At 38.5% G+C, this 27497-nt stretch overlaps 1 protein-coding gene across 2 annotated transcripts in view; it reads right to left on the reverse strand.

Annotated features, from left to right (window-relative positions):
- Nucleotides 1-498: 498 nt before the first annotated feature.
- The window catches only part of LOC126042691 (gamma-aminobutyric acid receptor subunit pi-like), a 49719-nt gene continuing 22720 nt past the window's right edge, over nt 499-27497 (reverse strand). For both annotated transcript variants that reach the window (XM_049810221.1, XM_049810220.1), the window contains exons 4-10: nt 25150-25217; nt 23517-23734; nt 22621-22703; nt 18038-18175; nt 7847-7999; nt 6783-6976; nt 499-1155 (exon numbers count right to left, since the gene is read on the reverse strand). In XM_049810221.1, the coding sequence (XP_049666178.1) occupies nt 844-1155; nt 6783-6976; nt 7847-7999; nt 18038-18175; nt 22621-22703; nt 23517-23734; nt 25150-25217 (1166 nt within the window). In that variant the 3' untranslated portion in view covers nt 499-843. The remainder of the gene's footprint in view (nt 1156-6782; nt 6977-7846; nt 8000-18037; nt 18176-22620; nt 22704-23516; nt 23735-25149; nt 25218-27497) is intronic.

Below are 27497 nucleotides of genomic sequence, written 5' to 3' on the forward strand. Positions count from 1 at the left end.
TGAAATTTTTAATGGCTCAAGAGAAATTTGCTAAGCTGAAAATTAAGCATATCAATTTTTTCCTCTGCATAATAATTACCCAGGCAGCTGTGACTGAGGAGAGTACAGAGTATTAATGTCAGGATAAATGGCCATATTCCATTAAGGATTGGCCAACACCTAAGTATGTCCTCACTTGAGAGATCCATCCCTCTGGATCTATACCTTTTGGCTCCAGTCCCTTTCTATATTCTGCCCTGCACTTATTCAGAAAAGCCACTGATGCCTATGGAAGTTCTGTCTAAAGATGTAGGGAAGAGTCTCGATACATATTTGTGACCTTACAAAGATGAATGTATTGTTTGGTTTGTGTTGGTAGCCCGTGCCTTCAAAGCTGTTTCTTGCTATGAAGAAAAATCACTTTGATCTGCAATTATACATTTTCTTATATAATCTGGAAAATTTACGCATTATTGACAAAGCTAGAATGAACTGAATACTGAAAGCATAGCAGGAAAACAACGCTTTGTTGCTTTTATTTTTAAATGTATTCAATGCAGTTCAGAAACAAGTGCACTATAACTCTTATTTTACAAAGTTGACCATTAAAATATTAAAAAAGGACTTATTGGCCTTTGATAAATAGTTCAATATGGGACATGCACGCTAATAGGAAAGTCGGGTTTGGATGGCAGTCATTTAACAGTGGAAAAGTGAGTTTAACAATAAACTTTATAGAAATGCTTGAAAAGATGGCATGTCCTTTCATATCCCTTTATCCAAATGCAACTTCTTCATTCTTCTGCAACTTCCCCTCCCATATCCACTTTCTAAACTTGAAAGCAATTTTACACATTAAAATATTTACAAATACAAATAATATACCCAATAAAATACATTAATTATGATGAATGATAACGGGAAAGAAAATCTGGCGTAATTGTCTATGTGGTAAGGATTTTTAACATGGAAGCAATCAAAGATACAGAAAAGTCTTTTCATTACTGACATTGGTGAACTACACCCATTGTGTTTACTTCTCTTCTTTTTTCCGTCAATGCTGTTTTTGCTGCTCTTGTTTGAATCGATCTTGTTGGCATTGTCAGGGGCACTGCAACTGTTAGCAACTGCTGCCAGGACTCCATTCCTCTCTTCTTCAGCCTCTTCATCCTCATCCTGATAGGAAACAAAACAGCAGGTACTTAAATGCATGTTTCATCACCTGTTTACTTTAAAGCTGCAGCAAATAATAGGATTTTTCTTACGACTCTTCCTGTAGCTTGCTTCTTGATTACAAGGGTGAGCACCTACCTGCACCAGAGAGCTCCTTTCAGCTTTCAAAGCCTCCATTTACAGGAAAAACACTGACTTAAACTAACATCTTACTGCAAAAGCTTTCATACAACTGTCGAGCAAAGCTGGATTTGTTCAAGTATGGCCCACTAAGCTTTACTTAAGACAGCAGCAAATCCATGAAATGCACAATGATAAGCTGTCTTCTGCTCAGGGAAAATACTGGCAAAGGTGAGTGTCTAGAAAGTGGGTAAAGCAAAGCCCCAGTCTGGAAATTAAGAAGGTGGGGGAGCTGCCAGACCAGCTAGTCAAGCTGGTTGCACCCCAAATCAAGCACCCCAGAATACAAGACACTTCCCTTCTGTGCAGTTGGCTACTCTATTCCTGGTGCTTTGCAACGAAAATCAAATTACTTTAAAAAAAAAACCAAAACAAAACAAAAACCTAAAAAACAACAAAAAGCACAAAAAAAAGAGGATCACAAGGAGGTACAAGCCCCACAACTAAATCAATACTAAATAGATCATACTACTTTGTTTCAAGTCCTGAAACTCATGCTTTAAGTTCAAAGTTATGGTAAGGTTAAGCACATTTTTATGTGCTTCACTGCATCAAGACAGCTCTTTGGAGAATGTTGTATAAGCCTTCTGGTGGGTTTTGTTTCTTTGATCAGAAGTGGCTCGGAGCCATGAAGTTCATGTATGAAATCTTCACTCTTTGAAGTCAGCGGGTTTTCTGTTACTCACTCAGAGGACAGAGGATTAGACATCAGCTGCAGCTTCAGCTCTAAACACAAACTTTCTTGAAAGTTCTGGGGTATTTAGTTTGGTTTGGGATATTGCAGAGATATGAGCAGATACAAGCTGGCTCCAAGTTTGTATGTAAACTAAACCCAAATTTGTATAGTTGGAGGAAGGGTCATTTTAATTCAGGCAGGTATACACATAATTTTAATTTTCTCCTGATGATTTCATTACCTTCCAAATCAGTGAGTCGCATACAAGCAAGAAAAGGCTAAAAACATTTTTGTGAAATGTAGAATACAGAATCTCTTTCCTCTGACCAATTTGCTTTTTCCATTTGCACCATGAGAAGAAATAGACTAGACAAGGACAAACTTTAGAGAAGTTGAGACGTACAGCCCTGTGTGGAGCCACACAAAAAGCTCATTTAGAAATATCCCAGCTATTAAAGTCAAAGAAAGCTCATTAAGCCACCTGAGTGATCTCCATGCCAGTGCAGAATTGCTCTTCTGCCCAGGGTACTTGTAGACAGCACAGTTCTTGAGCCTTTCTTCATCTAAAATTGGTAATGTCCTTGAAAATTTAAGTGGAGTCTGGACAATGTCCTCAGACTGCTATGAATCAGTGAGCCAGAACAGATGGAGCTAGAAAACGGGATTATTACTGCTTTTCACTTTCAATTTGCCAAAAAAATCCAGTATATTTTATTTGAGAAAGATAAACGTAGCTCAACACAATGTGTCATCCTAAAAATACATGGACTACAAAACCTCACTCATCCTCCACCTAGCCTCCCACAGCTACGTGAGAATTTTGAAACCAAAGGCCGGGATAGAAATCTGCCTATAAAGCATTAAGAGGATCAATCCATAAAATTCCAGTCGGAACCTAAAGCAATCCCCAGGGTAGTACTAAATCTCAAACCTGGAGTTTTACTTGGGGCCTCACTCTGTTATAAATACCTAGCTCTTCTGCTTCAAAAAGTTCAGGCGGCTAAGGGAAGCGCTGGGGACGGCAGCGGAGCCTTTGTCGGCAGCGCCTGGCACTTGAAACAAGGCATCAGAGCGACAGCCTAGTGAATGCATTCGGTGCTTCAAAAGTTAATAAAATAAAGAAACCTGTCAGAAGAGTCCTGACTGGTTTTTCCTCTGCTCCCATTTTTTTAGAAAGGGAAAAAAAAGAGCAGAACAACACCTATACTTCAAAAATGGCAGGATTTGGGGCATTTGTCTCTCAGGTAGGGCTGGCTAGAAGTTGTCCAGAATCAGTTCTATTGCAGAGCACGAAAGGACATTGCGTATGTGCCATTTTTCTTTTCACGCAAACACATGTGAACAATTCGCAGGAGGCTGATGCTTTACTAGGCTGTTCTTAACTCCTTTCTACTCCCCAAGAGGCAGTTATTACTTAAGTAGAAAATGCCGTACATGGTATGTATGTGCTTGACTCTGTTTGCAGTGTTACAAGGCAGGGCTCTCGCAGAACAGAGACAAGTTTACAGCAGAAGTGCTGTATCGCATTGCTTGAAAAGGAGAAAAGGTAGTCTAGAGAAGAACCGCAACTGCTAGTTTATAAAAAACTGCAGTCTTGTAAACTGGGACTATCAAGGGACTTTTCCAACTCACTATGGAGAACTGAATGTAATGAAAGACTAGGCTGGTTGACATTATTTTAAAAAAAATATTGCGTTGCAAACGTTCAACTGTGGCTCTAATTTTAAATGTCATACTAAGTTTTCTCTGGATTCCAGCTGACAACGGGAAAATGGCAGGTAGCACCAAGAAGGGCTCTGTTTGGAAACAAAATCCATAGCATCCAGGAAATGAACTGTACATCACCTGAAAAGCACTGTATATGGCACCTGCTACTGTGGCTGCTGTTTATATTGAAGTGTTTGCTGACATCTAACAGCCAACAGAACTGAGGAAAGTTGTCACTGCCACTGAATAATAAAGATGCTCAAGAATAAAAATATTTCAACCTAGTGTTGCACACCTAGACCTTATGCGGTGTTCAGAAAGACTGCACGACGCTTGCACAGAAACGCGACATAGGCTGAACGCTGCCCTCGTAACCTTATTTCCAGTTTTCAAACTTTTCTCCTTTCTGACCAAAAGGGAGAGGTTTAGGTGAAAGACAGGTGAAGTCCAGGAAAGGATTCCGTTTTATCAGACAGCACAATTCACACCTTTGCATAAAAGAGAAGAAACTCAGGATTTTGCACAGGCAACGTCTCCATTTAGGCAGTCTGCTATGCAGTTGATGTGAATGGCTTATTTTGCCTGACCTTCCTGGCAGCAGGTGGTTCCTCTGCTTTTGCCATTAGCTTTGAAGCTGTCGCTGTGGGTGCTGGTTCACATCAGGTGAGACACTGCAAAAGTGTGGATATAATGAGCCCTTTCACCAGTTTATATTCTAAACTGGAGAACCCAAGAGCTTTAAAAGGACCTGATACGCCAGTGCCCAACCACTTTAAAGAGCAAACCGGAAAACAAACCAGTACAACTATTTCCTACACAAGGCAGAGGGTTACATTTTAATTTCACCTCCTACATTTATTTACATAATTCTGAGTGCAAATTTTGTATCAGCTCGCATATGGGAATAACAAACTGGGAAGTGAGATTTCCAATTAACCTGTGTCCCCAAGAGAATACGATAATGAGGACAACACATTTATGGTGACAATACTCACACAGAAATTGTTAAGTACCTGCTAGACAGTGACATGAGATTTTAGCTGGTACTTCTGTCCTTGTGATGTTTTGTTTTTTACTGTGAGAAATACAAGTCCAGTGTGCTCTCCATGGCACCCTGCTCAGTAAACAGTGCTTGTCCTTGGCTACAGTAGGAAAAGGACATGACAGGCATTTTCCTTATTCTATGGAGTCTTCAGTTGACCTAGGACCAAACAACTGCCCCTTCCTTTATATGCTTGTGTTTGTGGGAGTAAAAAGCAAGCTGGACAGGCTCAATCGCTCCTGATGCACAGCAAAAGGTAGGAACGTGCCTGAAGTGACAGACCATCCCTTTCAGTCATTAAGTCCATCACAAAACTGCACGTTAAGTCTTTCTTCCTCATTTTAGGGCTGTACCTCCACTTACTTGCACGCACATCTTTCAAGTGTTCCCATGCCTGCCCCATCTGCAAGCACTAGTACATGTGCCCCAGATGAAAGGCAATCTGACACTGGTAGGTGAAGGCAAGGGCAGTCATAAGTGCCCTTCACAGATCCAAAGATGCTTAATCATCCAAGCACTGAAACACTTTACTTTCTCACCCAAAGCTCCAATAAGCTTTTTTTTTTTTTCTGCTTTTTTTGCAAAATGACAACCACTTACTTCACAAGACAGATATGCTCAGAGGGAATTGTCACTTATGCTACCTTGCCAAGAAAAATTACTTTCAGGCTTTCCATTCAAATCCTCATTCAAAACGAGTGTTTGCCCATTTGCAGACATTCCCCTATTAGATGTTTTCTTTTGAAACCCACTGGGTGGCTCAGCTTTGTGTCCATTTTTCAGTCCTTCTCCACACACCTAGATCTAATACAGCTTTGAACATATTCCTGTGCATTTACAGAACCTATCTCTCATCCAAACAGCCAAAATCCCATGTTAATTGTTGAACTATCTAGGTATAAAAAACCCACATCTTGGCCATTCTTCATTGGTTTTAAGCTTCTCCACTTGAACTCAATATCCTGTTTCTTGACCCTACTGAGGAGCTTTGCTTAGGCTTTTGCGATGCTCTGTTCTAGTTTGGATTAAATAGTTAACAATCTTCCTCGTTCTGGCCATTTATCCCTACAGCACTCAATCAAACTTCTTCCTGCCCCTTCTTCTGTTATTCTCAATTTCCATGTTTTACCTTTTTCTGTTTGCCCAGAAATTTCATAAGATGCTTAAAATTTTCTTTTTTATCATGAATATTGGATTCAGTTCAATAATTAAAAGCTGCAAGACAATCAGCTTCCAACTTCCTTGTGATTTCTTTTTCACTGGTTTTGAAAGCAGTGCTAAACACTGGAGATGGAAGATGTGACAGAACTTCTTCATGAATCTGTCCTGATTATTTCAGCAAGATGACAACCACCAGACTCAAAAATGTCTATGTTGATTTGATCCCTTTTTATTTTAAGTATGTGTCAAAGTATTTCAGAGTGGTGAGAAGCTCGATAGAGCAGCAAATAGCGCTGCCGTAACAATAATGCAGAACAGAAAGTGAATCCCAGTCTGAGCTTCGGCTGCACCTGTTGAAAGAGAAGCTGTAAGTGGAAGGCTATAGAGATCTGATACCCCTAATACGTGAAGCTGCCTGCTAGTAAACTGACTCAAGTACCATTCATATGCAGAAGGTTTCATAAATGGAATGTGATAAAATCTTTTCTTTTTTTGCTGTATTGCCGTAAGACCAAGTCACTGAGCTCAGTCTGATTTTTGAACTGTAAGTGTATGCCATTGCTCGGGAGATGACAAGTGCCTGTGATTTTTGTGATACACCTAGCACATTGTTTGATAAATGGCCAAAAAGTCCATATCAAAAGAGAGAATCATTATGTAAGGGTGTTTCAGTTTGATCTCTTCCAAAAAGTTCCAGGTACAATAATTTTTCTTTTTCTCAAGGTTATTGTGTTTTCACTGTCCTTATTCTAAAAAAGGAAACTTCCTTAAATACATTTACCATTAACGCTAAGATAATTCGTTCTCTTTAGCAGGTATAATTGATGTCTGTTTTGTAGGACAACAATCAGAGAATTAAAATACCTTTGGAAGTTCCTTGGAACTGAGTCGATGCAGAGTGCAGAAATGAGCCACAGCATACTCTAACAGTGCTCCAAAGATGAAACTGAAGCAGATACCGAGGTACACATCAATTGCCTTAATAAAGCAATTAGCATTTGGGAGTGAAGTCCTGGCTCCCATCATCAGGGTTGTCATAGTAAGGACTGTGGTAACACCTGTGGAATGTGAAAATCTAAGTTCTAATAACACACGGATAGCAATGAGGGCCTCTACTGCAAGGGCCCTGCTACAAGACAGTTTTTCCTGACTCTGTGAACTCTTAGTGTGCCACAGCATTTAATGTGTCATGTTTTGGAAAGAAGACTTTCAAATGAACTTGTGATCCTGAATTTAAATGTTTAAAAACATGTTTGTAAATGAAAAATGTCTGTAAAGCTGAGAATACTGAAAATTAAAATGAGAGAGATTTTGGTGTCATAGAATGTATATTTATGATTAATACATTATTATTGCAATAGTATGCGAACGCTCGCTTTAAAACATTCAGATATCATTTTGCTCAATGCACTTGCCCACTGGCCTCATTTGATGTGAAATCTTTCTTTCTTCCCTATTCTGTACGAGTGTTTTTCCCACTCCACCTGCAGCCTGTTTTGCTTTCTTTCTCTTTCAGAGTATCTTTTATTTGAAATTAATTATATTCAATGTCTTATAATTCTCTTATTATTCACGTGTTAATTAGTAAGTATCATTAGACCTCACAAAAGGCTCACAATTCTTTCTGTGCATGCCATGTGTTTGAATATGTTGAAATTATTTCCAAAAGGACTGAGTTTTTTCCTCTGCTTTCAGCAGCCTCCGCTGCCTCGGAGTCTCCTGTAGCTCTCAAAGATGTTTTCCTAGTTAAAGAATAGCAAGGCTTTAAGGGGAATCTGCATGATGTACTGCAGATGGTAAACCAGAAAGGTAATTCCATAAAACTCAGAAGCGTTTGCAACTTTTGGAAATGGATGCCATGTACATGCAATAAAGCAAGCACCTTAATGATCCAACTCTTGGTTTGGTTTGGTTTATCGGCTTCTCACCTATGCAGATTCTGGCTGGAACTGATGACTGGCTTATCCAAAATGATACCCAGGAGAGCACAACCAGTAGGATTGACGGTACATATGTCTCTAGTATGAAAAACAAGATGTTTCTCTTGAGTTCGAAGTGAAACACTAGTTTGGGGTAACGTCCTGTGGAAAGGGCAGGGAAAAAATATTGTGAAGGTGCAATTCATAAAAAGTTCTTTAAATTATCAACCTGTATTACTTTTGTGCATTGCAATGCAGCAAAAGCTTAACAAACAGGCTTGAAAAAAATTAAACAATTAAACACTGCACTGAAAAATTCTATCATGAAGACTCTAAATTAAACTGAAGGAAAAAAATCATAATATATAACACTCAGTCACCATATCCGGAGTTTCATTATAGAATAATTGGAAATTCACTGAGGATTAGTGAAGGAAAAAATAAATCCATCAATGCGTGGAAAGGATGTTTCATTATATAACACAATGCAAGGAAATTTGCAATCACATATGTATCTAGCTGTGACTATTCAGAAGAATTACCACAATGAGCTACTATATAAACAAGCATAATAACAATTGTAATGTTATGAAGTTAGCATGGGTCCTTATCTTTAACTGCCTCAGATATCTGGTTTATTTTGCTTTCCTTTTCATTTACTGTGGCTCAAGATGCGGATCAAAGTTACCTTCTCTGATACTACTGACCTGCCTCTTATATTCTACTTAAAAACAACCAGTGTCTTTGCATTTTCACTATTTTACCTTTACATTAGCGCACTACAGTGTTTGTGGTGTTCTGAGTGGTGTCACTGTTGTGGCACAAATGGTTTGCTTCTAAATGAGTGATTTCCAGAAGGTGAAAGTTTGGGCCCACAGTCAAACACAGAATTGGGTTTCATTAGTAAACAGCACACTGGTAAGCAAAGCCTGAATTTGATATCCAGCTCACTAACTGAGCAAAATTTGGCTATGTTTGGGCAACAGAAGTGCAGGATCTGAAATTGTTACCAGTCCAACGGATCAAAGTAAGGCAAAAGCTTGCTTTTTACTAACTTAAACGTGTAGAACAGACCTTTTATTCTGACATTCAAAGTTCAAAATTAAGTGTTAAAGTATTTAAGATTTTTAAAACATTATTTTAACAGAACTCTTGAACCAGAATATCAGTGAGAGAGTAATGCCTGTATATACTGTGGTCAGATAGCTTTGGCTTCACCTATTTTAATCCAACAAATTACGATCTCCAGGACCTATGTTTGTTTCCAGTGCTGAGTGCTGAGAGTCAGGACAGAACTACAGAATGGTAAATGCACTTTAGCAACAATAATAAATGCATAGACAGGCTATTTGTGCATCCCTCAGGTGCACTGTGAGACATGGAGTCAAAGAAGAGTACTTTTAAAAGCTTGAAGTGCAAGTAATGGATGCCAAGAAATGTCTTCTTGCTCCCAGGCTAGACAAGGGATAGTTAAATTTCCATTTTTAGAAGTATTGTATAAAACAAATCCAGAGAACAATAAGGTTTCATAGGACTCTTGAAATTGGAAAGAATCACTGTGCTGTAGTCTGACCCTAATCACAAGTCATTAAATTTCCCCCAACTATCCCTTGCTTTGAACTCAATCACTTTGGAATAGAGTCCACCTTTCACACAGACATCTAGACATCTGAGGATATCTAGACATGCAGCATCCCCCATTTGTCTCAGTAATCTGTTACAATGATTAAAATCATTCTATCTGCTAGAAACAAATGCCTAGTTTCTAATCTTAATCTGACTTCAGTTTTCTGCTCTGTTGACTCTGCCTTTTCGCTAGTAGATTAAATAGTTCTTGGGTGGTCAGCTCTTTCTCCTCCTGAAGGTACAAATACACTGTACTTAGGGTTCTTCTTTGTAAGTTCAACATATTGAGTTTTTCAAGTTTCTGACTGATGGAAAAAAGGATACAAAGACAGACAGTAGACTTTAACTCTCTCCATGAGGGAGGAGATACAAAGATGATTTATACTGTTATCATAATTTTTATGTGAAAAGAGGAACATTACATTAGTGTACCTCTATCAATACTGTGACTTTTACCGGTACAGTTGTTTCAGTAAATTGATTTTAAGTGTAAGCAGACCAAAGTAAAGCACTCAAAAGTTAGGAAGTGCAAAACTTACAGTTGACTGTGCAGCATTACTTCTGCTTCTGTCTGCATTCATCCTTGCACTAAATCAAGCACTAGTGCTATGGAAGAACACTCAGTCTGTACAATAAAAGACCATAGCATAAAGCATATTTAGGGAAAGACAATTAGGGCTGTACAGGCAATTGTAAATCTGTGGCTTCCTAGTGTGCAAGAGCAAGCACTTAAAACCTTAATAAAAACTGTTAGGGATTTTATTAATTTTGCATGCAATCTCCTAGGCTGCTGTATAACTAGCACTCAAACCCAGATACTTTTAAATAGAAAGACGTGATTTTCTCTGCAGTGTTTGTACCTCAAACTGTCATTACTGTGGCATGGTTGTAGCTAGCACACAAAGGACGATGGCACAGTCACCGTCAGCGAGGGAAGGGTGTCAGCCCAGAGCTCGTGCAAGAGTGCGGAGGGTGCAAATCATCAGCAGGAAACTGAATCCTCCACAAAAGTCATTTGCACTGTGTTTCTGTGCTGACCAAAGGGAAGGATGTGGTGCCATGTACCCAGCAAAGAGGAGTGAAGAGACTGGACTTGCTTCCTGCAGGGTACCCCAGGCACTTGGGAGTTCCTGTGGTTCAGCCTTAGAGCTTGTCTTTAAGAAGGAAAACTCTGAAATAGCTGATACATAATAGCCATACAGCAAAACCTTCTCCTCATTAGCACCCTACAACTGTATCTCCGTTCACCTTAGTATAAAAGCCAAGTATGTACATAGGAAGTTAGTTCAAAATATCAAACTTGAAAGTCACACTTTGCCACTTTGCTGCAATTTCCAAGTGCAGACAAGCCCTTTGAATGTTCCTGTGTTCTTTCGTGTTATTTTTCCTGATGCCAGAAATTTCTGAAGCAATGTGAACAACAAAGAGAAAGAGAGATGTAACAGCTTATAGCTGAGTGTCTTTTGGGGGAACAAAGAAAAGGCATTTCTCTAACCTTAAGGCTTTCTGCTTGCCAGAATCCAAAGACACATCATGGACATGATAATAATAGTGTCAGCATTTCTCTAAAGAGTTCGGAAGAGCTTTTATAATGGAAATTTTGAAGCAACCTATATATAGAATTCATATGAGCTCCTCCTGTAATAAACTGAAGGAAGAAGTAGTCAAGGAAAGTATGCAATGCATACTTATCACGCTAAAGAAATGAGCAATAGGACAAAATGAAGATAGGGAAATATTACAGTCCTTTTTTCATCTATATGCCACACGTACCAAAAGTTATCATCTTTAAAAAGAAACAGATTTGCTACTCCTTCACCTAAGTAGCATATGAGACAGTAATGATGTAACTCATTGCCTTTGACTTGCACATTTGAGGCTGCGGTGCCATCACTCAGATCAAAGTGAAACAGGTTCATGTAATCCTAGTCCTGGCTTTACTAGTTAGCTCAAATGCAGATCGAGTTAACTCCTCAAAACTGTCAAGTTTGCCCCTTGCTTGAGTCTTACTGAAAACAAGATGTTTGCATTGAAATGAGAAGATGCTTCTTCATTCAAGTTTCTGGCCCATGATGGATGTCACCTCAGTGATTTAAATTTGATAATGTGGTAGGAATAATCTCTGTGCAGATAGCTAACTCTGCAGCAAAGTCATAGTGTTAGGGCTGGCCAAAGTATCAAATTGCTGTGTTTAAGTTTCTCAGATGCATCTGAACTTAAATGACTGTCAGTACGTATACTCTAAACCCACCAGAAGGTGAGGTATTCTACTTGGGCCACCCCACAGCGAAAGAAGGTTAAGCTGAGTTACTTGGGCTTTATAGAATTTATTAGAGGGTAGAAATACAAAACTAGACAGTAGCTCTAGCTTGTAGATGAAGAACAGATCTAGATAGCAGACTATAGTCTCCATATCTACTCTAACTCTCTCTATTGTTTTTTAAAAAAAAGAAAGAAAAGAAAAAAAGGGAGTACCCTAGAAAGTAGAAAGAGGTGAAAGAAATCAAGTTTCAGTTGGTTCCAGCTGACTACTTTTGTTTCAGTATCATAAAAATTATGCCAGCATAGATTCTTTCCCAGTAGCTGAGCAGGTGTAGATCTAGGTCCAAGGTAGATCCTTCTGAAGGCAAGAGAAGCTAATGTATTCCTCTTTATAGCTTGCCTTTGAAGTTTGGCTTTTGGCTTCTGAAAACAATATTCTAATTTACAGCACTGCCTATCTGACACTTCGTATAGATCTTGCCGTAATACTGATGATTTTATCAGCACTGACTATTGCTGCACTGCCTAAGAAATGGATATAAACCTAAACAAACAGGCTTTCTTATCCCCCTAGGTCACCCATGTTTTGATTGTCTCATTTTTCTATGGCGTCTGTTCCCAGCTGATGGCAGAATGCTGCCTCTCTGCTCTGTCCTGCTGCCCTCTGACCACCGGACGCTCACAGCAGAGGTGCCTGAAGGAAGGACTGATGCTCTACAAACGCTGTCACCGTTCCTAACTTCCACTCTGGTGTTACGGGATGGGAGCATCTTCCCCACAGTTACTTTCTGTGGACTTTTTGATGAACTCTACTCCAGTAACAGACTGCTCCACATCACTCTTTATGTAAGAAGCACTTTGGTATCCTGCACAGGGGTGTGCAGTCAGGCACAAAGAGCACATTCTTCTCCATCATGAAATATGTATGCTAACCCCTTGGGTGCCAGCTAAAATGTGTGATGTACATCTCACACAAGTGCGTCAGTATAACTCTACCAATGCATCGGTTTCTTCTCTTCTTGCACCTTTTAAGGGCACAGTACAATAAAGCTTTAAATAAAATTTTACTGCTTTAATTATATGCTGAAAATCTAGGGGGTGTATTGCTTGTTTACAATGAACATATACATTAAGGAATGGGTAGTGCCCCCACTTCTACCCCACAAATAAGTTGTGCACCTGAAATGTAATTCTCTGACTGTAGGATGCCAAGGGCGTCAATATATATGGCTAATTTGTTATTACAGCTCCTTTGTCCCTCCCTCAGAGAACAATCAGTCTTTTGTTCTTCACAGCCAAGATCTTATAAACTACCTCTTTTCCTACTTGTTCTTCAGAGGTGAACTAAAGGAAATGAAAGATCAGGACAGGTTTCTCAACATGCATTTCATCTTCACAAAAATGCTTTACAAAAAATGAGTTTTAAATTCACATTTCCTAAGAATTAAACAAACCCTTTCATATAGTGTTGGTGTGCAGATATATTTATCCATTTAGCTTACCTGTAAAAAAAAAAAGTACAAAAAAATTATACCACGGTAAGTTTTCCAAGTGTTTTTGTGTATTTGTGTCTATACTACAAAGAACTTCCCAGAAGTTAACAAAAAAATGCCACTTCTTAATATCCTTGATATTCATTCTATTCATTACATTTCCATATGTTTTTTATGTTACTGTAACTTCCTCAATGCATTTTCCAAAACTGTTTTCTTTCTAAACTGTTCTACCTTACAGAACTATCACAAAAACAACTCACGATGGAAAACTTTTCAACATGAACTCAAGTGGAAAACATTGTTTACAAAGAGTGATTATATGAGCTCAGATAGGCAAGTTGAACATAACATGATAACAGATGCATGTGTAACTGCTTGAATCTTAGGTGAGGCAGACCAAAGGCTCACCAGATAAGATTATACTGAATACAATTCTGAGGTTGGTTGTAAGCCCTGTATGGCAAAGAACATGTTCTCAGAAATAACAATTAGAGAGCACTTACAGATTATAAAAGAACTGATAAAGGGAATGAGAGAAGTTACTCAGTGTACCATACCTCAGAAAAAGAAGAATTGAAAATCCTAGAAAACTTTGATAACTGAGAAATCCCTGAGCCTTGGGAAACTGCCGATGGGCCTTGTAGGACAAACCAAAGTAATGTCTCTATTTCAAGAGAAAGAGACTGACTGATGAACATTCACTTTGTGTAGGAGTCTGTGATATTTATACACTCATATACACCCTTTATATATAGTTTATATACTTGGTGATTCCCAGATCGCTAATTATAAATGAGGGCAACTCATTACTGCCTTAGTCATGACCTCCCACCTGAGAAGCCGATAACATGGAGTGGCCAGGGGTCAACAGTTTCAACACTGCAGAGCCAAACAAGGTCTGACGAGACCTCTAGCCCAAGGATGCTAAAGCAGGATTTGCGATAGACATCAGAACCCTGGCAGTGACTGCAGACAAGGAACAGCAGCCAACTCCCTTTGCAGTCTTTTTCAAGAGGGCAGGTGTCTTGTCTTTGTGTGTCAAGGAGAGGAGACTGACTTTATGCTTTTGCCTCTTCTTTCCCTCCGTTCTGCCAAGATACCATTTGAATATGCCACTTGGCTGAGCTCATAGTTTTCTAAGCAGGGAAGTGCAGTGAGAGCCCGGACTGCCTGATATAACTCTCCTTGCCTTCCAGGCTCAGGCTGAAGACTCAGTGTTAGACGAGACCTGAGAAAGCTGAGCCTCTTCGTTCCTGCTGCTGCTGCTGCTGCTGCAGACTTGGCAGGAGGGTTGCAGTAGTGAGAGCAAGGCTTAAGGAAATTTGCCAACCAGAAGAAAAGCTGTCAGCAGCCAATTAGCCTCAAGTATTAAATGACATTTTTGCTTCTTTCTCCAATTTAAAAAGTTAATTGAGATTAATTAGCTATCGCTTGCTGTGAAAATAGAAACATTTATTGAGTGGGAACACATGGGTCTGTCCTGTGCCCAGTACCGCCCGCTCACTAACACACATGATGACATACCGAGTGTCTTCTAAGAGAGGAGCGTTAGCACACTGGAGAACAGGATTAGTGTTCAAAATTATCCCAACAACTATCAGCCTGAGTAAAACAAGATGCAATTCAACAAAAGCAAGTACAAAGTCCTACATTCAGATAGGAAATGGTAGCTCCCTAAACAGAGCACAGGGAATATGTGGCTACAGGGCAATAAAGGAGGTGGAGTACTAGAAGGAATCGCAAGCTGAGCAAGGTAAAAAATGCACAACAATTTTCTGCAAGAAAAGCAAATATCAACCCAGAATGGATAAAGAGGAACAGAGTTCATGAAATGCATTAAGTAAACCCTCCTCTGTATGGAGAATATCTGATGGGAACAGGGTACCCAGTTTTGGGTGCTGCACATCAGCAAAGGTATGAGAATTTCAATGGGAGAACAACAGCAAAGACAGGAAATCTAGGAAACCATTTATATGAATTAAAAAGAGGGAAGTGTTGGCTGAGAAAAGATATATCTGTCCTGAAATAGCGAAAGGGCTGCTGAAAAAGAGCCGGAAATTTGTCTTCTATATCCACATAATGGGTTTGAAATGCAGCGAGGGAGATCAAGATTAGACTTGAGGAAAATATGCGTCTAATAATCACCAGGAAAAAAAATCACCTAGGGAGGGTGAAGCAGACACTTTGGAGGTTTGTCTAACTTACTCCTAGAAACATCTGTCAGGAAGTAGGCTGTAGATATAGATGACCTTGCCTTGCAACATGAGAATAGATTAAATGAATTCTTAAAGTGTATTTCAGCCTTATTTCTATGCTTATTTACACAAAAAGCTAGACTGTAACAGTCCTTCATTGCTTTTATGCTTTTCCAATAAGAAAGGCAAGCTTTTTATATCACTGTTTATTACTCTGAGAATGCAGGTGGTGTTGGCTAGACAGCTAAAATAAAAACCCAGCAGCCACTGATGCAGATTCACAGTTTTGGGGTCCAAGAGCGTATCAGTGTATGCAGAATAAGGACTATAGTTAAAAGACATGTAGGAAGTGGTTCTAGCAATTAACTTGGCCATATCCAAAATGAAATTGGTCTGTACCAAAATGAAATCAATGCCAAACCCTAGCCAGCAATCTAGCTAACATTATTTGAACTGACTTACTATTATGTGATTACAATAATGTGATTACTATTATGTGATACATGCTGTCCTATAAACAAGATGAATCCACAATGCCCTTTTCTTAACTTTACCGAAGTTACTTATGCAGGAATTTTGCTGACTACATTTTAAATTTGGCTCTGTCAGTGGCTGTACGTGGTCTTGGGGTTTGCATTGTTGTACAATATTTCACTTGCACAGCAGCTGTACTGTCTGTTCAAGTTCACAGAGTATCAAATCCTGATTGCTTTTCTTGCTGTGTTAGGGAATACTACACACAGCTCTTCTCTCCTATCTTTAGCTTTAGCCTTTTGAATCATAACTGTTATAAATAACTTACTTATAATGTAACTTATTTATAAAATACTCTCAGATATCTATTAATGGTGTTAAGGAAGTGCAAAGCACCATTTTTCACTTTGAAAGTGATTACATAGTTCCATAAACTGGTTCAGGTTTTTTTCTTTTAATAGGGGCTACAATAGGCACTGCTTTCCTAAAAAAAAAAAAAAAAAAAATTCTGTAGAAAATAGCACCTAATTCATAATGACTCAATAGAAAATTAAGAGGATTATGAGATTTAATTTTAAAAGTACTGCACAGCACTTGATAACATGGCTTTCTTGAGAATTGAAACAAGCAGGTGTGGGAAATTCTAATTGAATTAAGTTACATGTGTTAAAATGTATAATTAAAAGTGGGGTTTGACTTTATATATATGATTGATTCCTGCCAACTTAAAGGGAAGAAGACAGCATCATTTACTGAGAAGAGCAGCACAGTTCATCCGATCATGCCTCTTCAGTTATAATTGGAAATTCGTTTTATTCTGTTTAGTAAAAAAATAATAGAACTTTTTTTTGGCTTTAGAGTCTGGCCTCTATGATAGAAGGTGGTAAGAATTAAGCAGGTTTCCTCTTCCTCTTTCCTGTGTGGTAAACAGGTCCCAATACCCTTCTGGGCAGAACAACAGTACAGGATTATTCTCCTTTGATTGAACCTGATGTTGCTTACCCAGAAGCTGTAAAGAGGAGGAGAGAAAGCAGATGTCACTTAGGTAACCAGCAAGATACTTTGTGATCCTGGAGCCTGCTAGTATGCGTTTCATTTCTACTTTTATATCCATTTAGAGAACTTTGACTTTTACCCTGAATTAATACCTGAAATTAAAGCATGAAGTTTCTCCGTGTTGAATTATTAAGGCAGAAACACAGTTTCTCTATTTCATTGTTAGGCATTTCTGTGATTCAGAATTAGCAACATATCCTCTAGTGAAACTACAGCTTTGAAGGAGGTGTGTGTCTTCATCTAAAGACCACCCTTTCAGCTGGCATGTTGACTTGAGCAGAACAGAAACTGAGTGTGAGTGAAGAGCAGCAGTGAAGGACCCACGAGAAACTCAAAGGGCGTAAAGCAGGTTCGGCAGGTCTTGGACTCTCTTGAAAGAGCTTTCGAAATCTCTGGAAAATAAGCAGGAGCAGACTCTTTTCTGAGGTTAAGTGCTGCAGTTAGAGGAAACTGTCTACAGCAGTTTCCTAAGACGAGCAGAAGAGCAGGTCTGTGGAAACGCTTCTGACCCTTCCCCGGGCAGCGGAACCTCAGGCCGGGCAATCTGCGCTCTGCTGCCCACCAGACTGGACAGAGGCTGCCACAGGGAAAGAGCCACTCCGACAAGCCCTAGCCATGAAAACCAAGTTCTTGCAGTTGTGAAAGCACCCAGCATATTCACAGAAGTTTCCATGGCTGAACAGAGGCTTTTGACTTGCCCAGAGTGGCTGTTTCCAGGAGGGCCGGGAATTGTTCTGAGCTGGGTACCCAGGGTCCCTGGTTTCTCTCCAGTTTAAATACCCAATTTACAGGCTCTTCTTCCTTCACAAGACCTCTTCCTGACACTACATGGAAGAAGTAGGACATCTCTTGTTTATCATTCTTTAGGTAACGTGTAGCCAAGAAAATGCTCAAAAACTCTCAACCTTTACATTAGCTGGGGGTCTGCTGGTAACATCTGGAAAAGTATGTATGGTTTCAAGAATGTAATCTAGCAGAAAAGGAAAACCGTCATCTTAAGAGAAAGCAATGTGCTCAGTTTCTTAATGTTGCTCTGTTTCCAGAGCCATAGTCCGAACTGTACCTAGAAAGTGGTAGAAGGGTGTTTTTACCTGTCTCATATACCGCTTCAGATACTGAGGTAAAGTGGTCTTCTACTGTGTATTGTGCGAGTCGGAGCGTGTCCAAACCTCGAACTGAATCATTTCCTCTAGTCCAGTAAAACATGACATCATTGACATTATAACCCCCTGTAGTGATACACAAGCCAACAAAAGTGTTTATTTTACACAATAATTAATTTGTGTTGAGCACGCTTATGGTTCAGCTGTTTCTTATTTGTCTGTCAGAAAGTACAAGGAGACATAAACAATGATGGGTTTTGGCAGAAGGTAATGCCTGTTTGCAACAGAATTCCCAATAACATGCAAAGTCTTATCATTTAAAAGCTGACTTTTTTGGAGGGGTCTTTTTTATATCTTCTATTCTAGTATAGACAACATAAACTAATAAAAGAGATTAGTACCACATGGTATTGTAAAGCTTAATAGCTTTTAGCTTTAAAGCAACACAGTTTTGGTGGATTACAGCACTGCCAGTATTTGGGCTAAAGGTTGCATGCCCTTTGTTGCATCCCAGGCTGCTGTTTCTCGATGCAGTGCATTTGGTCCTCGTTCCCATAGAAATGAAGGGGTGAGGAGAGCAGCAGGGCCGCTGCGTGCTGGTGCTGTGCTCTGAGCTGGGCTTGGGTCATAGCTTGGGATGACATTTTGGCTTAGGAGCTTGGATGCTTCCCAAGGACACCAGCTTGGATGCTGATGTTTCTGCAGGCTCAACAGCGTGGCACGCTTCAGGGGCCCCAGGAGATTTCCTCTTAACCTTCAAGTAGTAATTAGGAGCTGAGACGGGACATGAATCATCTATCAGAAGGCAACTGTATTTTGCACACACTTGTCAATATGCGACACAATCATAGCTAAAATACCTCTGTAGCTTTTTCCCATTATATTAAAAGGCAGGCAATTTTCAGGCTAGTGTATATGATTAATTCAGGACTATGTTAATGTAATTTACATGTTAACAGGGAGCATTTGAACATCTTTTCCTTTAGCTTATTTAGATCAATCATTCTGGTATTTGACAGACTTATATTGTGCAAGTTAATAGCTAAGCTTAGGGGACAGAAACATGAGCAGATGATTATTTTTAGACTCCAGTCAATTGTAAGTAAATTACAGTGTGAGACAATAAGGCAATACATTGCACAAGGGTATATGTTGCAAAAAGAACAAAGCTCTAGAATCACAGAAAAAGACATGCATTAAAATAAAAAAGACCATTTTAATGTTTTTAAGTTAACAGCTTTGGTTCTTGCAGTAACAAAAAAAGAACTTATTTCCTACAGCCATTTAATGTAGGAAAAACAAGAGCTCAGAAATTTCATTTCAAGGAAACACTGTGCTGGTTACCAACTAAAATGATAATTTCACCTGAAATGTAAATCTTGTTTTCATGATCATTGGCAGTTTTCTGAAAAGGTATCATGACCGGGAATCTCTGCTCACATTATCACATTTATAACAATTAAAGCCAAAACACTGCTGGGTCAAAAGACTAAACCAAAAGCATGGGTGTCCAAGTTCTCAATTCCCTAAAACCACATCCTGGGAAATTTCCCAGATTTGGGAGATGAGGAAAAAAAAAAAGTAACATTTCCTATAAACAAATGATTGCATTGTTCTCAGTCAAAACAAAGAGGTTCACAGAAGCAGTTTTAACACATGACTCCAGGCATGGATTCATTTTACTTTCCTTCAATATAAATGAACTGCAGATATTTAAAGTCCAAAGAACTAGGGAGTACCACAGTAAATTCTTATTTATTTTTTTACAAGATATTGAGTCTTCCAAGTTCTGTGAGGTGGGAGAAATTCTTGATGCCCATATGGGTGATAACAAGCATATCTCCACATGGAGGTAGGTTTTGGTGATCCTTCCTATGAAAATTCTTTGAAAATACTAATTCCAAAACTTTATTTGTGAAGAATTTTCATGAGAGAGTCTTCCCAATAGTCAGTGAAGTTAAATAGCACAGTGGTCCCTCTGTGCAGACTTACTCTTTATTCAGGGGATTAGTATTTTACTAATTATGCAATGTTTAAAAAGTTTAGAAAGGCAAAATCCTTAAGACATATTATTTGGATTTTACAAGTAATCTCCATTCTCTTTACATGACACTGAGTTTTCATTCTATCTACTTCCACAAGCCCAAAATGTCTCACTCCTGTACTTCACTGATACAGTGCAAGCAGCTAATGTCAACAGGGTTAACGACAGGAATAGTAAATTTGGGATTAAACATTCATAACACCTAATACAAATGAGCTGCTTTACCTTTCTGTTGCTAATTTTAATTTCCTCTGATTGTCAAGCACAAGTTAAGTGCCTTCACATGGCTCTTCACTGAATAAATGCTAAAGGACAAGTTCAAAAAGGAAATAAAATTTCAGAGATGGGCCCAAAACATGAATATGTATTTGGACTGGAGGCCCGGGGGTGCGGGCAGGGGCATGGAGGAAGAGGAGAAAAGCCCTCAGCCCAGTACAACTGAATGGTAGTGTCCCCTACCACACGGCAGAGAGCATGACCCCCCCGGCAGCACCTACCGACACAGGAGCCCTCCAAGTCCCCAGATGTCACATCTGCCAAACCAACAGACTCAGAGTGGCAACTCTCTGTCTCCAAACATATGCCTGTACTACCTTCTAAAGTGTTGCAACGACAGGGGAGGAAAAAAGTAACAGACATTTTGTCTGAAATATATTTTGCTGTGTAGAAAGAAGAAGTCAATTAGCGTTATTAACTAGTGACAGCAGAACAGCATGTTGTAAAAGCCACTAGGTATGCTTTACTGTGTAAAGCCATTACTTGGTAGTATCTTGTCAGGTTTGTCTTTACATTAGTGATCACATGATATAAGGCCTAACACTTTGTTTCAGCTCCAATATTTGCTATATACTTTACATTTTATTTATAAATGTCAGTATTTGTGTTGATGTGTATGCATGGTTGCATTCACAATTCTTAATTCCAGGTAATGGTATTTGCAAGCAGTACTCTAGGATGATGTCATTATTCATCTATGTATTGAAATAGCTTATTTCACGAGGGAACAAACACCACTTCCAGCACACCCAAAAGAAAGTATTACAGCACACTGAAGAAAAAGGGCCACAGCTAAAGGCACAGTCTTTCCTTTTACATTTATTGTTTCTAGCTGTTTGCCTTAAAACTAAACACCAGTGTCATGGGAGCATTTGTGAGGACATTACTATGTTTTCCCCTTGGACAGAAGACACTTGTGCGCTGTTGAAAAAGCAGATGGAATCATTCTGAAAAATGCTTATTTTTAATTATATAGGGAATTTTCCTTTTTTTAATGCTGTCAAGTAGATTTAAGTTCCTGTGGGACATATATTTCATTCTGGAACTAGAGAAAATATTAAATGACTCATTTACATGACTCATTAGGCAATGCTGCTGATGTAAATCCATATGCACTGAGTTACCAATATGCTTTTTCAAAGGAAAATAAATTAAGAGATAAATCCAAATGCTAATTCAAATCACTATTTGTTAAACAGTTCTTATAAAACTGCTGATTCTAGAGGGACTCCTGTGTGAGGAAGGTTTTGGGGTTGATCCCCTTTGTGGTTCTGTCTAAAATGGAACTTTGCAGCAATATTCTAATTTGTCATTACCAACAGGAGATAAAGCACACACACATCTGAAAGAGTAAAGAATAAAATTTGATGAGTACTGAAAAACCTTCCAAAAGATTTTGGATAGGTCTTGACGTATATTTGAACATGTATTTTCATCCTCCAGGACTAGCACCCTTTTACATTATCCCACACAAAAATATTTTGCTAGAGTCTTATCATATGAATAATAGCAAAGAAGTTAAACTATAAACATGCACATTCTGGTATTGGCAAAGCACCCATGCCTACAAAGTAGTAGAGAGCATATTTTAATGAAAATTATGAGGACATCGACTGACAAAATGAGAACCTATAAATGTACATTTAGTCTTGGTCCATCAACGGATGGCATGTTTTCCGAGGGCTGTGGCATAGAGACAATTAAGTCATAGAAGGATCTGTATATATCCATCTCAGAACAGAACTGTCTAAACAGTTACCTTGTTTTCAGTATGAAGACAGTAAATTAATTACATATGAACTCTATGCCGTACAAATAAGCCTTATTCTAATTTCTTTCTTTCCTAAAAGAATTGTGCCTCAGGGTGGAGAGAATACTTGCTATCTGAAAGAGGAAGAAAAAAAGAAAATGTGCCCAGCTGTGCTGGAAAATATCTGCTCACAGAACTCCCCCTGAAGACCAACAGAATAACTGCAGGATGTGCTGCAAAACCAGGCCTATGATAATCTGAGATTTTGTTTAATCATTAATAGCATGGCAGCATTTCAGTACTGCCATGCTTTTTTCAGTGATGCCTCATGCATTTATCTTTGTATACAGATACTATTGTAATTCATCAAGGACTGGTCACGTACCGCCCCTTGGCTGCTCTAAAATTCCAGCCTCTTTGATAATAATATCTAGCAGCCCTTAAAGAAGATCAGAAATATTTTTCTAATTGTATAAAAATAATAATGATTAAGTGTCTTACAGCTTTCCAGTTGCAAAGTACACATCTGCTTATCCATTGGATATTTAGTCAGATCCATGCTGCATGCAACAGTTGTGGTGATCCTTAAAAAAAAAAGTATTACTCATTATTAAGGGGATAAAATTGTCATCAGTAAAAATAATAATAAGCCATGTATCCTTCTTGAACTAATATTTGCAGGCAAATATCTATTGCAAGGAAAAAAATCTAGTATTTGCTGTTATTTAATGTGGAAGAGCAATAGCATCCCAAACCACTCCAGAATAGCTGAGTTCAGTTCCAGCCTAAAAAGGCCACCCCCTGCTCCCTTTTCACTTAGAGTGCATTTTTCCTTTGTTGATATTACGCAATACATTTTACAATTTTGTCATATCTATCAAAATCTATTATAAAGGATAATCTTCAATAAATAATGCAAACCAATCATCACAGCTTGCTTTCCTCTGTAATGACTTCATTGCAAAACAACTGGAATGGCAAAATGCAATCCCTGTATTTGGTCTACATGAAAGCAAAAGGGTCTACTCAGGGAAGAAAGTGAGACCTATTATTAAATTTAAGAATTTAATCATGTTGGTCAATCATACTAGAATCATAGAATCATTTAGGTTGGAAAAGACCTTTAAGATTGAGTCCGACTGCCAACCATGCCCACTAAACCATGTCCCGAAGTGCCTTGTCTATGTGCTTTTTTGAATACCTCCAGGGACGGTGACTCAACCACTTCCCCGGGCAGCCTGTTCCAATGCCTGACATGGTTACATATTCATAACACTACAAGACCATGCGTTTTCTGCTTTTACAAATAGAAGTTTCTTAAGCACAAAATCATGCTAACCTGGAAGGTTTAAAATGCAGGTAGAAGCCAAATAGGCTGGTATGTGTTATATACATACCGTAGAGCATACAAGACTGTTCCATTAGGATATATTCTTATAAGACGATTCTCAACAGTGATATCATGAAGAAAAGACTTTTTTGAATCAACTATGAAGGTATCCGGTACCCAAAGCATTTCCACAAGCCGACCATCCAAGCTTAAACTCTTATTACCATCGAAACAGAGTCTCTCATCAGTCCATCGCTGCCTTAGAAATATGGTAGCTGTGTAGTCCTGAAAGAGAAAAAACAAAATTATCATACAGAGCAAGCCTATATTATATTCTGTTTTACAAAAGTATACGGAAACAGCTGTTGGGCACAAATAACCTGTGACTCTCCACGCCCCGTTCTTAAATGCTGGCACTCCAATAGCAGTTGTGCTGGCTCTTGTACTGCTAAATTTTCCAGTGCTTGATGTGAGCTTGACATCATTAAGAAATATTATCTTGAGCAGATTTTGTTCTTACAGTCATTGGAATTTTACAGTACAAGCTGATGGCCTAAGTCTGGGGCTATAAATCAGTTGAAGTCATCAGAGTTTTGTAAGCAGATAATCTGGCTCTGTAAATCTTTAAATTTTAGCATGATCTATATAAGTGGTTGCAAACATCACTTTGTTCACATAAACTACTAAATAATGCATTTTTTTAAGAAAATCTTGGAAAAAGGTGTATAAATTCAGATAGACAAAAGAACAGAAGTTAGTGAAATAGGAAGGAATCATCTTTTAGCACAATTTATCCTTTCAGCATCACAAGGGAAACAGTGGTGCCAAATTTATCAAGACCTTGAATATAGCTCTCAGCCCAATTCACCTTCAATTCAGATATGCCTTGTACTCTTACATTAAAATCACGCTATTTCTTACCACCTTTTTAATCAGCTTTTTGGTTTATAGTGTGTTTTTATCGGTATGATAAGTTCATCTTAAGTTCTGACCTTACTTTCCCCTTTCTACATACTAGTACTTACTAAGTACAGAGGGATTCTAATATTCAACTTCTGTGGAAGCCTGAGTAGTGAAACGGTGAGGTACTTTTATAAACATAACACCTTTTTTTTTTTTTAGATACTTATTTATATGTGTACACATTTTTATATATATACACGCACACAAATATTTTCTAATATTGAACATCTGATTAATGAATTTTTCCTTTTATTTCTATGTACCAACAGAAGATCTTTAATTAGAAAAGTATACTCCACTTCATAGTTTGTTCAAAAATAAAATGGCACAAATGTAATGAAACACAGCTGGGATAAATTAATGTGTGACAGTAACAGCAAAAGAGAAAAATAACATGAGTTCAGCTGTGTCTAATCACAAAGAAAGGGAGTGGCTTCCAAGTCACATGAATACATCTTTAATTTTCTGAAATGCATAAAGATTTAGGCATTTCATCTGGAAAATAAATACCAGTCTACATGCCCTTCGTCAATATCAATAGTCAGTAGCAAATTTCTGTTTGCATCTGTGAGAGGTGTGATTTGCAGCCGCACTTCTAGTAAAAAATAAAATTCCATCTCCTAACACACATTGACTGCACAAGGAGAAAAGCCTCAAAGTCACACTGCCAGCAGCTGTAAACACAAGACATTAGCTCATCAACAAGCAAAAGAAAGAGACTGCAAAAGCTACAATACCATATTTATTTCTGATATTGTATCAATGCTTGCAATATCCAGACTCATTCCAACTGACACAGGACCATCTGCAAAAAAGAGAAAGTCACAATCTAGCACAAAGTTCTTTAATACTCAGTGTTCAGCAGAACAGGCTACAAAATCTTCAACAATAGGAACTATTTTTTTCTAAACGTTTAGTAGCTTTTTCAAAAGGAAATATTCCTCAAACTTAGATCATGAAAGAATTTTAACAATTTCATAACCAAAAGATAATGCTTCTAGACTAACAGTATCTTAGTTTTAACAAACATGCTTTATTTCCTAAATATTTCCTCGTTTATATGAATTTTCTTTTTCTCACTCCCCGCCCCCCCAAAAAAAAAGTGCTGGGAAAAATGTTGCACAACAAGGTGCGGAAGGTACAATCCCCATGGCACATCACACCCTCCTGCTCCGAGGTGCAGAGCGGTGGAAAGAATCTTCCAGTTGCAACATCTGGTCCATCAGATGTTAGTGAACTAAGGAGTTGCACCTGGCAACGTCACATGGTTAATATCCAGATGGGACAGCTGAGTGACTTCATTTACTGCCCATTTAAGAATATATTGTCTGTATTGTGTCGCTGCATTTTACTGTCTTGCTTTTGACCATTAGCAGTTCACTTGATTTAAATACTTGCATTTGTAAAGTAAAACTCATCATCTTGTTCTTCTTTTAATATTTAATATCAGGTGAAGGTTTATTCAGTGTGATTAAATACCTTACCTAAGTAGTTGTTATTGTAATGTTAGTATGCTCAGACTCTTGTTTCCTTGTGAATGTGCATTTCACAGCGTCAGAAGGAAGATCACCAGCTGTGCATTTTAAAATGCAGAATTTGTGCAGAGCTTTCATGGAAACATGACATTATTCCTGGTTGAATATGTGCAGAATAATTAACAGAGTACATGTACAAGGAAATACATATTAAATAAGCGCATCTTTTCAAGCAATTGAGAAGCAGAGAATGCAGTACTGAGAAATCCAGAAACACTTTAGATAAGATCTATGTAGCTGATGGTGCCAGTATATCGCAGGCACACCGCTGAAACCCCCTCTTGGCTCCCTGTAATGTATTATGTACATAGCTCTTATATGCCCCCAAATGGCATCTAGAGGAAGAAGGGGTCCTACTCTACCCTACTGAGTAACACTAGGAAAAAAAAATGCATCATTCCAAGCACTATAAGTGTATTAGTACTTTTATTTTTTCCCAAAATAATTTCCATTTGTAATGCAGGTGTTAAAGTTGTTAAACATCTGGCACTCCAGAAAGAATTTACAAATGCTTTGTTCTGGACTCAGTTGAAAGTTCAAATATAAAGCTCCAGCCAGACTGTAGCCTTGCAGCATCCCCTGATGGTAATCTAAGTGTTTATTATATACTATAAATCATACATAGGGATTAGAAGAAATTGTTCATCTATCGGAAGAAAGCTTTGGAGGTTGAATTCGGAACAAAATTATTTGACTGAAAAGTTCTCAGACCATTGACAGCTTGTTCTTCTGTTTCGTCCCATTCTTTTCACGTTTTGATACTCCAAGAATACATTTATGTTTTGTCCCTCCAGGGTTAAAAACTTGACCCTCTAGGAAACTCAGCCCAACTTTCTAGGATGCAACAGCAGAGTCAATTGATACTTATGCTTACCATTGTACTACATCATTACTATAGGTACACTATTGCCAGCCTCAAAAGATGTCGGACCCTCAAAACCCATTAAATTTAAAAATGGGTGCTTCATAATCCATTTCCTAATTTTTTTAAAGTCTTCCTACAGATTCCCATGTATGACTGTAACAGAACATATTACTGCCAACTGTCACACAAGAATTTGGGGGGAACTTCATCATGGAAGGCATATGCTTAATGGATCACCCTAAGGAGATGACAATGCAGTGTTCAGCTGGCTATGTGGGAATTGTCGCTGGGAATAATCAGACTCTTTCCTATTATATTTTATTGGTAAGAACAATACTTGATCCTTGAAGTAAAGGGGATACCGATTAGGGGAAAGGTTCTTTAGCAGCATTTCAGTATCATCAGTGCTACCGTTGCACACCTGAGAGGAAAAGCTGACTTTCTAGAAAGACTACTGAAATTAAATTAGGTTTAATTTTTCTGGAATCACAGAAACAGGACTTTATACATCTCTTCCTTCCTTCTTTCCTGTTGCTGTAATTTTCAAACTATTATTGAGTAACACAGCAGAACTGTAGTGTTGGGTGGCTCCCAACCACCTGACAACATCTAGCTTAAGAGGTACTTCAAGCTCAAACGGGTTGTCCTAGCACAGACCTGCCATGTGGTTCAAGTGCTAAGGAGT

Source organism: Accipiter gentilis, chromosome 9 (genome assembly GCF_929443795.1).
Source record: "Accipiter gentilis chromosome 9, bAccGen1.1, whole genome shotgun sequence".
Taxonomy (NCBI): domain Eukaryota; kingdom Metazoa; phylum Chordata; class Aves; order Accipitriformes; family Accipitridae; genus Astur; species Astur gentilis.